Source organism: Macaca mulatta, chromosome 1, assembly GCF_049350105.2.
Source record: "Macaca mulatta isolate MMU2019108-1 chromosome 1, T2T-MMU8v2.0, whole genome shotgun sequence".
NCBI lineage: Eukaryota > Metazoa > Chordata > Mammalia > Primates > Cercopithecidae > Macaca > Macaca mulatta.
The window spans coordinates 54,938,176-54,951,171 of record NC_133406.1 but is presented as its reverse complement, the minus strand read 5'-3'; the positions used below and the strand labels follow the sequence as shown (position 1 = coordinate 54,951,171).

The 12,996-nt window shown below is 36.7% G+C and overlaps 1 protein-coding gene across 2 annotated transcripts in view; it reads right to left on the bottom strand.

Moving 5' to 3' along the window:
* The window catches only part of CRB1 (crumbs cell polarity complex component 1), a 207,904-nt gene that overhangs the window by 145,792 nt on the left and 49,116 nt on the right, over window positions 1-12,996 (bottom strand). For both annotated transcript variants that reach the window (XM_001110912.5, XM_001110878.5), the window contains exon 2: window positions 9,865-10,446. In XM_001110912.5, the coding sequence (XP_001110912.3) occupies window positions 9,865-10,446 (582 nt within the window). The remainder of the gene's footprint in view (window positions 1-9,864; window positions 10,447-12,996) is intronic.

Sequence of the window (12,996 nt, the reverse complement as noted above, 5' to 3'; positions counted from 1 at the left end):
AATCCTTTTTGTTTCTACAAGTTTTGCTTTACTGCTAGACAAAATTGGAAAAACCTGTGGTTTCCATATTAAACATACCTTTTTTTTCAGGTTTTCTTAATCCTTGTCATATGGTGTCCTCTTTGGTACCCTTTTACCATCAATGAAAGTTTAAGAATGTTCTTGACACTTGTTTCAAAACCAGCTTCCCAGAATATCATGGAGGCTGAAACTAATTCTAGGAAGAGAAAGAAAGAATGTCTTCTCTTCGTCAGCCCTAGGAGTGGAGCATTGGGAGGAAATTCTCCTACTTCCTTGTATCTAATGATTACAGTTGTCTGTTTGGAGAACAGTTTCTTCTATTCTGTGAGCTCATTCTTCATTCCCATTCTCCAGCCATTTTTCTCTAAATGCATCTGTATGCCAGTTCTCCCACTTTACTTCCATCATAAATGTCATAAAATTTACCATAAGATAGTAAAATATTATTTTCCCAATAGGAATGACTTTCCCCATACACTTTCTATATTTTATACATATATACACACACATACTTTTTAAAAGAATTATGAAAGTAAAAAAGTATATATCAAATATATATCAAATTTAAAAAGTTGGAGTAACCCATTTCAGAGTCTCCAAGATGGTATGTTTGAAAAATACACTACTTTTATGAATGGTTGATGCTTTAATTTTATGTTTTTTGAAAGATTATAGAAAAATTATAATATTTTCATTTTATGTTAAATACATCACTATTAAATATTATATATTTTCATACTTCCATAATTATAATGTTTTAATCATAGCAAATTACTTTCTTATGTTTCTCTTCATTAGGATAATTATTATTCCTAAATATATAAAATTGTTAAAATAGTAATAACTTCTTAGTTCTTTATTTTATGATATGGTCATTTTAGAAGTTGAATTCTTGCCTAGGCATATTAAAATATTACACTTTAAATTTATAAGGGTGGCAGAGAGATTTTGACCTTCAGTTAATCTATTCCCGAGTTGAGTTCTAACAATATTCAAAAAATAATACTTTTAAGTAACCAAGTTAAGATTACTTGAAAGCAATTCAAGTATAAGAAAATGATACCTGTAAAAAACAAAGGCAAACATTGTTTAGATACCATAGGTATTCATCAGTAGCAACGTTTTAAGAGACAGAAATATTGGCAATTAACTCTCAGAGCCTAAACAGTTTATGGAAAAACTTTTGCTAAATCCATTTCATTCTCACCATGACCCTAAGAGTTAGGTTGTATTACCATGCCAATGTTTGAACAAGGAAATGGAAGCTCATAATAATTGCTATTTATCAGTACCAAACCACTAGAGAACATCTAGGCTGAGCTTGGAATCCCTGTCTTCTGCTTCCAAATTCGTCTTTCCACCACATCCGTTCTTTATATTACTATATATTTTTCAGCTCATCCTCTTCGCATTCGGACCTGCACACACCCTGCTGATAACTAGGTAGGCACTAGGAGAAAGAGCAGTCACATGTCAGAGAGAAAGCTGTCTTTCTGGCTCATAGATGATAACTTCTTTCTATGTCCTCACATGGTAGAAGGGGTGAAGGATCTCTCTTGGGCCTCTTTTATAAGGGCACATAACCTATTCATGAGAGCTTCCCCGCTATGATCTAATTACCTCCCAAAGCCTCAACTTTTCATACTATTGCCTTGGACAGCATTTCAACATATAAATTTTGGAAAGACCAAACTTTTCAGATCATAGCAACCCCTTTCCAAAATATCTCTGCAGTCCTTGTCCCTTGATATTCAACATATTATTATTCAAATAATAATAGCAAATGTAGTCTGAGGATACAAGTTTCAGTTTTACATTCTGAAAGGGATGCATTTTCGCTCTATTCATAGGCCATTTTTTTTCTAGGAACATTTTCTGACTCCAACCAACATTACCAGCTTCTTTCTTTGTGCTTCCTCAGCATGATGTTTATAGACAGATGGTAATTGTTGTTTACATTTCTGATCCTAGAATAATCTGTGAGCATTTTGTCAGGAACAAATTTTATCTTAGTCACTTTTATGTCTCCAAAGTCCAGCATAATGCCCAGGGCATTGTAAATATAAATATTTGCTGACTATTTGTAATTTTGTGCACTCATTTAACAAACATTTGTCAAAACCTGGAAACTTCATTTCTTCATAAAAACTACTTTAAATGACTGTAGTTCTGAGCAAAAGCCTGAACGAGTGTTTAATTTCTTTATAAGACACCATAAAACGTTATCAATTTCATAATTAAGAGCATATTTAAAACAACCATTTTTCTTTGATATAATAGTAACATTATTTCTCATGAAATAACCTTATATTTAATAACATATATTTTATTTTCCTCAAATTATTTCCCATGACCATTAAATTATCTATATTATTTGCCATAGATGCCTTCAAAGTGATTTAGTTGATCAAAATGTATTTAGAAAAGATACAACACCAAGCCCAGATTCAAATCTCCACAATGACTGAAAATCGAATTTTGTCTTTGATATGTGCCACTGTAATGGCAGTGTCAGTTAGTTACATCATACCTCTTAGACTGATGCCTCAGCATGGATGAGGACCATTGGAGAAGGCCCAAGAGGAACGTGAAATATTATTAAAAGTAAAAGAAGTGCTGATAGGACACTTTAAACGAGTAACCATCATGTAACCCAAGGAGGCAAAATACGTTTCAGCTGTGCACATGAAAGACTGCATGGCAATATGGTTGATAGAAGCTACTAAGAAAGACTTATAGCATTCTTGCTAGGATATTTTAAAGGACAGATTTGTTCTGAATAATCTAGACATTGCCATCAGAGGGCAATAGAGGGCAGAAAGAGAAAGGCATGCTTTCATTTTGTTTGCATGATCTATGATCCTTCTTTGTTAATTTTCTTCTTAAATTTTAAGGGTGGAACAGGGAGGGGAGAAAGTTACTGTTAAAACTTGATAGGGGCCGGGCGCCATGGCTCAAACCTATAATCCCACCACTTTGGGAGGCCGAGGCAGGCTCAGGAGATCCAGGCTACCTGGCTAACACTGTGAAATGCCATCTCTACTAAAAATGCAAAGAATTAGCCGGGCGTGGTGGCACGCTCCTGTAAGGAGCAACCTTAGCAACCTCCAGCTGCTAAGGAGGCTGAGGCAGGAGAATTGCTTGAACCTGGGAGGAGGAGGTTGCAGTGAACCGAGATTGCGCCACTGCACTCCAGCCTGAGCAACACAGAGAGACTCCATCTCAAAAATAAATAAATAAATAAATAAATAAAACAAAAATAAATTAAAAAACTTGATAGGTCTCTTTCACTGTTCCCTTCCCCAAAGAGTGGATTTTCTTGGACTATTGTATTAACCTCCCTTAGACACTTGAATTCCCCCGTATCGCCCCCTTCAGTGTATCTTCAACATGATGATCAGAGTGACCTTGTTAAAATGTAAGTCAAATCATTCCAGTTCTCTGCTCAGAACTCTCTAATAATCTCCCATCTCACTTAGAGTAAAAGCCAAAGTCCTTACAATGGCCTACAAGGTCCCAAACAGTCTAAACTCATTATCGCTCTGACCTATCTCCTCTTTCGTCCTTCACTCTAGTCACACTAACTTTATTGCTGTTCCTCAAACATTGCAAGGACTCTTTACCTCAGGGCCTTTGCATCTGCTGTTCCTCTGCCTGGAATGCTATTCCACAAGACATTTCCTTGGTTCCCATCTTCTCCTCTTTAGAGCTTTATTCACATGTCACCTTCTCAGTGAAGACTTTCTTGATCATTCTGCCTAAAGTTAATCCCTAATACTATTATTTTGTTTTACTTTTCTCCATGCAGTTATTACCCTCTAACCTACTTATACACTATATTGATTACTTACTTTCTAGACATCTATCTCTTCTTTCCAGAATGTAAGAAACTATGTCATCACTTCTCTTTACTCTTTCATTTTCAGAACATAGAACAATGCCCAATTCATTGAGGTACTCAATATATATGTGTTGAATAAAGTAATGACCTAATGACTTCAACAAATATTTTAAAAATCCATATCATGTGTCTTATAGTCCATCTGGTGTTGCTATAACAGAATATATAGGATTGGGTAATTTATGAAGAACAGAAATCTATTTCTCACATCTCTGGATGTTTAAAAATTCAAGAGCAAGGTGCCAGTAGGTTTGGTGTCTGGTAAAGTCCCACATCCAAGATGGTGCCTTGAAGGCTGCATCCTCCAGAGGATAGGAACATTGTTCCTCACATGGCAGAAGAGTGGAAGGGGGTGAACCCACTCCCCAAAGCCCTTTTTATTATGGCATTAATTCATTCCTGAAGGCTCCATCCTCATGGCCTCAATACCTCCTCTTAGTTCCCACCTCCCAATACTATTGCATTGGTGATTACGTCTCCAACACATGAGTTTTGGAGGAGGCAATCACTCAAATCATATCATCAAGTACATAGAACTGTTACTAGCAATAAGTGCTTTATATAAAACCCTGCTTTTATTGATTTATGTTTCCTTGCCTCATGGACTTTGTGAAATAACAGTCAAGGATGTCACATGGAAATCCACATAATTGTCTATGTCAGTGGTTCTCAAAGTGTAGTCACCAAACTAACATCATCGGCATCACATGGGAACTTGTTTTAGATGCATATTCTTGGACTCTCATCTCAGATCTGTTGAATTGAAAACTGTATTTTAATGATAAGCTGTATAGGTGAGTCTGATGCATGCCAACACTTGAGACCCATTGAGATACATTGTAAGCTTATTAAATTGACAATGTCAGTTAAACTTTTAATGCATTTGTTTTCATATTAGAGATTTCAAGTTTTCCTTGAATAACATAAGTTTGAAAATACTCTGACCTTAATAAATGTTAAGTGAGTTTTGTTTCTAGAGACATTATACCTTCTCTTTCCTTTCATGCCCATGGCCACTCTCCCAGGCCAGGTCTTAAAATCATGTACCTGGGTTATCACAACGGCCTCCTAACTAGTCTCCATGAACTAACTAGTCTTCTAACTACTCTGTAAGTACAAATACACTTCCTTGACTATATAATGAATTTTTGTACATTTTTATTTCTCAAGAAAATTCATCATATAATTGAAAAGTACATTAAATATAGGGCATTTTCTTACTTCCCAAAAGATTACTTTTATACCAAAGATCTATTTTATAATAGAGGAAGTAAGATATTTTTCTACATTGATTTGCTTCAACATACATTGAACTGGCGTTTCTCTGCCCTCTTACAGCCCTATTTTTCTCATACTGCAGGCATCTGAACGAGAAAAATGTACGTTAATCAATCTGGCTAGTTTTAAAGAAGGCCTCAATTATGAAATGATTCATTGCATAAACTTGAACTAAAAGTAGTCACATGCTTAGAGTTAATATTCTTTTCATTAAAAAAGTTTTCATCCACTTACTTTCAGCTTCAATTGGAGTTTTTGCTTATGCACAGCAGATTCTCACCAGCATCTTCAGTGGCTCTCTCTGAGCCCATTTCTGTAGTTCATGAATCACTGCCCATGAAGCATAATGGAGTGCACAGAGGAGAATTCACGCGGTGTGAACCCTCTCTATGTGCTACAGCTCTTTTTCCCCTTCTACCTCTCTGCCTTTTACAATTTATTACCTGTTCTTACTTTGCTGCTCAGAGGAATGCAGGTTTTTTTCTCTGAGAGGAGTTCTTTATGATCACTCTAAATTTGGATGTAGTGCACAGCAGCTAGGTCATTGTAATACAGTTTCTAGGATTCATCAGGAGGTCTAAGTGGAGGCAGAGCACTCCAGCACATCCATGCTGATTGCTGGTGGTCTTTTTTCTTTCCTTCTCACCTTTGGATTTTCCCTTGGTTCTACAGACCTTCTTTGGGGTTCTTGTTAGTTGGCCTGAGCTGCCACAAACACTGGTGGTCATGGGATAGCAGTGAAATAAACACACCTCCCTGTGTGTCTAAATGATGGTATACTGCAAGAAAAGTTTCCAAATAAAGTTCACATGAACTTAATATTTGGCAGCCAGCCCTAGCTATACATTAGACTCATCAATTAAATTTGACCCTCTGAAAGTGGAGTACGCACACCTCTGTTTCAGATCTCCCTGGGTAATTTGCTAATGAGTAGTCAGGGCTGAGAAACACTGACTTCTACCAGAACTACCAGAACTACTACCAGAAGCTACCAGAACACAGGCCATTCTACTTGTGTAGGAGATTGGTGAGCAAGCCTATTACTGCATTTTTTTTTTTTACCCGAACAAGCCTAACCAGCTAATAATAGACCCGATTTTTATCTGCCTTATGAGTCTCTCGTTTAAATTGTTTGCAAGAAAGTTTTACATATGTCACTTGAAAAGCTGAAATAATAACATGTAGCTGATTTCGTAGAAAACAAGGGAAGAATATAGCCAAATAGGGAACAACACTATTGTGTCAGGGATTGACAAGGAAAGCATCCTCATTGTGAACCTAAGTGTTTGAGTGAGAAAAGGGGACTCATTCCCATTGAACCCTGCAGGGATGTGATACAACCCACAGCATAAATGAAAAGTTAAGTGCTTTATGATGGAATTTTACTACATTTCCCACATTTCACATTTAGAATACATCCTTTCTATCTGTTTTTTTGTTTTGTTTTGTTTTGTTTTAGAGACGGGGTCTCACCCTGTCATTCAGGCTGGAGTGCAATGGCACAATCTCGGCTCACTGCAACCTCTGCCTCCCCAGTTCAAGCGATTCTCCTGCCTCAGCCTCCCGAGTAGCTGGGACTACAGGCTCGTGCCACTACATCCAGCTAATTTTTGTATTTTTAGTAGAGATGTGGTTTCACCATGTTGGCCAGGATGGTATCCATCTCCTGACCTCATGATCTACCCTCCTCAGCCTCCGAAAGTGCTGGGATTACAGGCGTAAGCCATCACACCTGGCCACCCTTTCCATCTTTTATGCCTAAATTTAGACCACTGAAAGGATTCATTAAAATCCAATTTAATTAAGATATTTAAAAAACACACATTGTAAAATATAGTTTTTCAAGGTGTGCTTTTTATAAATAGAAGACTATTACACAATACTATAGTTTAAATGAATGAAACATTAATTTGATTTATATCTATTCCTTTTAATTACCATTCACAATATTGAGATAGAAGCAGAGAATGGAAGGCACTATCTTAATGAACTGTATTGATTTTTTAAATGTGACCATTGTAAACAAAGCAATTCCAAGCCAGCCCTACAAAATTTCTTATTTTTATTCAAAAATTTTAAAAAAATTAAAATTCACCTGCCATAACTCTCACCAAAGAAAAGAGACACTTCAGTATGGCAAAGAAACAAGGAGCTTTTCATACAACTATAGTTTTATAAGCTTTTAAAATATTTCCTATAACTTTTAGCATAGTAGTGATAATTAAGTCACTTGATAAAATAATTTTCCATTTGACATAAGCATTCTAGCATCATAGAGTATACATAAAGTAATACAGAAAATGAATTCTCATTTAATATTCATTTACCTGAGTTTCAGGATGGGGAAGGGTGCCCAGAAATATATGGAAGAATTTTAAAACTTAGAACAATTTAGTAACAGTTGATTAAGCAACCATTACTCACAAATACTGGGCCAGGCTCTTGGAGGAAGAGGGCTCACCTTCTTTTTTTTTTTTTTCTTTTTTTTTGAGACGGAGTCTCTCTCTGTCGCCCAGGCTGGAGTGCAGTGGCCGGATCTCAGCTCACTGCAAGCTCCGCCTCCCGGGTTTACACCATTCTCCTGCCTCAGCCTCCCGAGTAGCTGGGACTACAGGCGCCCGCCACCACGCACGGCTAATTTTTTGTATTTTTAGTAGAGACCAGATTTCACCATGTTAGCCAGGATGGTCTCGGTCTCCTGACCTCGTGATCCACCAGCCTCGGCCTCCCAAAGTGCTGGGATTACAGGCGTGAGCCACCGCGCCCAGCGGAGGGCTCCTCTTCTTAATCCACTAACTGACATCTAATAGAAACTCATAAAGTATTGATGAATTAAAGAATAAATATAAAACAATACTCTGTCCTTTAGAAACTAACATGGCGGGGCGGGGGGCAAAAACATAGATATCTGTAAAATAGGAAAGAATTATGGAGGATTCTTTAATACAGGTGTCAACTAGTAGAGACATAATGAATATAATTACTGCAGCAGTGTGAAACTATTATTCTAGGCGGAAAGGAACCTGGAAACGCTCCTTGTGTTAGGTGATATTTGAACTAGGTCTTAAAAAGTATAGCAGAACTTCAGAGTAGACATTATGAAGTGGGAAAGGACATTCCAGGGGGAAGGAAATGACTTGTATAGGAAATGAAGAAGATTCATTAGAGGAAGTAGAAGGCTTTGGTGGAATGTGTGAAGACATGGCCACTGTCATGGGCCCAAATTGTGAAGGGCTTTCAGGGAGAGGCTAAAATCATTCTCTGTGTAGTGTGAAGTTCTCAAGGCTTTTCAGAACTGCGGCATAGGTCTATTTCAGAAAAGTTATTTCAAAGGCAGTGTTCAGAACAACTTCGAGAAGGTAGAAGCTATAAGTAGAACGTCTGGGAGGTTGTGTAGTGGTACACACAAGAGTTGAGATGAACCTAAACCAAGGAAAAGAATGGATAAGCTCAATTTGGAACATATCTTAGTGTCAAAACAGCAGATTCTGAAGATCGGTTGTATGTAAGACAGGAGGGAGAGGGAAAAATTTCATTTTAGAGCAGCTAGGAATAAGTCTATTTTATAAAATACATAGTTTTAGAATGTTTAAAAGCAAAATGATGCTGGAGGGTTCTGGTGCAAATTTTGAAGAGAAATATTTTCCAAATAGCTATATTGCTTAACACTTGGGAAAAGATTGACAAAATAAAGAACTAAGTGTGAAAGTATTGGGAGAAGAAGGCAAGTTAAAAAGCTGAAAGCCTCAGGAAGGTACAAAAATGGCAAATGCTAAGAGAAAACACAGTATTAAAATGTGAGTGGTGTCTTAGAGATCTGAGTCAGGAACTGTAAGAAAGTGGTGAGCAGAAGTTAGAATGAATGCATATGAGAAAGCATAGACTAGGTAAGTTACCCCCTTACAAGTAAATGGAAAAGTGAAAGAGTAAAGGAAAGCAAGAAATGTGGCCATCGTGAAGAACTGACCTAAAACAGTAACAGTGATTCAAAAGGATAGGGAGGATAAATGCTGAGTGTGAAGAGGCTGAATAGCATGTAACGTGGTAATGATGAGTTGTCAACTTGTCACTCTATTATTAAAATAAAATTCTATCAACAGAAATATTGTAAAGAATAGATAGATATGAGGTAGAATTGTTTGCTCTAAGACATAAAACAAGAACAGGCTTTTTTCCTTAATAAAAATTATGGTTTATCTGATATACCATGCTCCATCAGCTTTGCTATCACTGATCTGTTGATCATACTCAAGTCAGCACTAGAAACCCTTTAACTTCCAGACTGCATTCCCAGAAGGTTGCAGTGCCAGACTTTGGAGATTAGAAAGCAGGCTTGAACTGGAATGAAAGGAACATGCACTGATGAGGAAACCTGAACTGCCCTTGAGCTTCTCCTGGAGCCCACTCATTCTAGACTGAATCTCAGTTTTAAATCATGTAGAGCTCCATTTAAAACAGCAACAGTGACAGCAGGCAACCACTTAGAATTCAGTACATTCAGTGGGTTTTCAATAGTTTAGGAAGTTTCTATCTAGTGATTGATTCCTGTCAAGAACTTGGCCGTTTTCATAAACAATTGTATGAAAAATAAAATGTCACCTCTGCTTCTGCCACTTAGAGAGAGCTAATTACACCATCTGTGATTCAGATATGATCACACTTACCAGAATAATCGCGGGGACAGATACAAGTATATCTTCCTATTTCATTGAGGCACGTAGCCTCGTTCTTGCAGGGATCTGAAGCACATTCATCCACTTCCAAGTCGCAGTGTCTGCCTTGATATCCTGGGACACAGAAGCAGGAGTAGCCATCAATTCCATCCTGGCACACAGCCCCATTTTGGCAAGGGCTGGAAGCACACTCATCGTGATCTATCTCACAGAATCTTCCAGCATATCCAGCAGGGCAGATGCAGACAGGATAAATAGGGTCCTGATGGCAAATACCTCCATGTTGGCAGGAGTTCTTGCCACAGGAACCAATGGTAGTTTCACAGATTGTCCCACTGTACCCAGGAGGACATTTGCACAGAAAGCTCCTTTCGCCTGGGGTGTTCACACAAGTGGCACTTCCTTGACAGGGATTGGAGAAGCAAGGGTCTTTCACATTGTCACAGTCTTTGTCCACATTATTGGCTGTGCCTGAACAAGAACAATCATTGTCTTTTGAAAAACCTTTGCATGTAGAATTGTTTTGGCAAGAATTTGAGAGGCACCTGGTGTTGTTTTTATTGCAAAAGGAATCTGCAAGGAAATTAAAAAAGCACGATTAAATTTATAAATAATTGAGGACAGAGTTAAAAATCTTTCATTGTGACCTTTGTGCTGCCTCAACCAAACTCATTAATAAAATACATAGTTGGCTGCATCCTAATGAAAAAACTATGTCATATTCATTATTATACCTAGCACACTGTATGTACTTCCAGTGACCAATGCAATAATTTTCATAGTGATAATACCTTCAGAGCAAGAGTTAAATGGACACAGAAAAAAGTTATAGGATTATTTTAATTATAATTGAAATTTAGTTCCCAGAGAAATTACCATAGGGAATTTTGTTTCCTGCTTTAACAGAAGACTTACATACAGGATAGTAAATTTTACTGGATGTAGAGTTTAATTGCTATTTTCAGACCAAATTATATAGGCTGCAAAATTGTTTCCTTGCAGTAAAGTTTGCCATCTACTGGCTATTACAAGAAATTCTACCACAGTGAGTTTCAGACTTTTTGTTTTCCCTCTTTTCCTTTCTTTTTTCTTTTTAAGAGCAACAGAACTCCTTCAAGGAAAATGTCATGAGGAAAATGTCAAGTGTACACAATTGGAAAGTAGATCTGCTCAGAAGAAGCAGGGGAAGGTCCCTTGCAGCCCAGTCAGACCAGTCTCCTGCCTCCCCTAGAGACACCTCCAAGGAGCTGGGCTTTGAGACCAGCAATTTGAAAACCTCTGCACAAGAGACAAGAAAATATTTTATATAGTTACTATAAGCAATTATTTCTATATTTGTATTAAGTATTTCTAGTGCTAAAATAAAGTTTTTTTGTCTGCTGAGAAGTAAAAAGAAGTTTGGCCAGTTTTAAAGAAGACGAAAACCCAAATAATAGTAAATATATTTCTTGTGTGTGTGTGTATGCATCTGTGTGTGTATTTTCTAATAATTAAATTGACTTGGAAAACAGCCACATTGGTAATTTAGCTTCATTATGAGACCGAGTATGTTTATTTAGAACAATGAAACAGTGCAAGGTGCAAGACTTTCAGGGAAGAGCATGTTAATTTCTCTATTTTGAGTAATATTTATTCCAAAATTAAATAAATATTAAATAAATAAATTTATTCCAAAATTAAATAAATATTACTTAAAATAGAGAAATTAACATGCTCTTCCCTGAAAGTCTTGCACCTTGCACTTTTCTATGAAACAGGTAATTCTCTAATTTAAAATCATCAATCAAGGATCTGAAAGTTGTATTCAGTGGATTTTATTATCAATCTTTTCATTGACTTTTCTATTTAGCAATCATAGGAGATTTACCAGTGAGCCAGGATAGTGCAGTGGAAAGGGGCAACAGATGGGTACCAGGCCTGCTCTGCCTCTCCCAGCCTCGGTTTCTGTTTTTTTTTTGTAAGAATTAAGTCAGTAAATTTAAATGCTTTGCAGACACATCGTGTTTGATAAATGCTAGCTCTTACTTTTATAAGATGTTGAGAAATAGTTTTGAGTTCTTGATAAAAATTTACTGAACAAGTGCAAAACATAGCAATAAAAATAATTAAAAAGGTACAAGTCACTATTTTCACTGAAGGAATTTTATTTTAAGAAAGAAAAATGTGCAATTTTCTGTATTTTAGTAGAGATGGAGGTTTCACCATGTTGCCCCCAGGGTGGTCTCGAACCCCTGAGCTCAGGCAATCTGCCCGCCTCAGCCACCCAGGCCTCCCAAACTGCTAGGATTACAGGCTTGAACCACAGTCCCTGGCCTCTATAAATTTCGAGTACCATTTAAATGCTTGGCTCAGCAAAATGCTAGCTATGAAATTAGAGTTGTGATTACGACTTAGTTGTTCAGGGGATCTGCTATATCTTTACATTGTGCTCCATATCTATTTATTTATAACAAGTGCTCAGTATACATTTCTTGAGTATTAACTGTCAAAGCCATCGTTCTTACCTTAATGGTTTCTTTATGTAAAACTATGCATATGTATATGCGCGCATATATATATTTAAATGTATGATTATTGATCCTTGATCTTTTTCAAAATCCTATTTAAATATCCTCTTATCATCAGTATGCTCAGTCTTTTCTTAAGATTTACTAACTTATTTCTCTTACTAGCTCTCTAATTATATCTGTCTCTAGATCTCATTTTAACGATATTAACATCAAGAGTTAAATGTATCCTTTGTCAGCAGAAGGAAAGGAAGGAGGCGTAGATAGAACTCCTATTATTGCTCATATCTGGGTTAAAATAGTAATTTTTAATATGCCTCGTATTTAGCTAGATAAACACTCCTCAACGTATTCTCGCTAATATATATAAAGTTATTCGGGAATTTGTTCATTGTTTTGGAACATGTATATTTCTGGTGTTTTTTGCCTCAAACTGTTGAGACAGACAGGGACTTGTGGAAGTTGCTGCTAGGGATAGGAAGAGAATATGTCACCTGTGGTATGGAGTAATTTTTTTTCAATATACATGGTTGGCATTACTTGAAAAAAATCGAGTAATTTTCTAAACATGTGAAGGCACAGTTTTTACATTTTAATTCTATAGTTACCTATATTT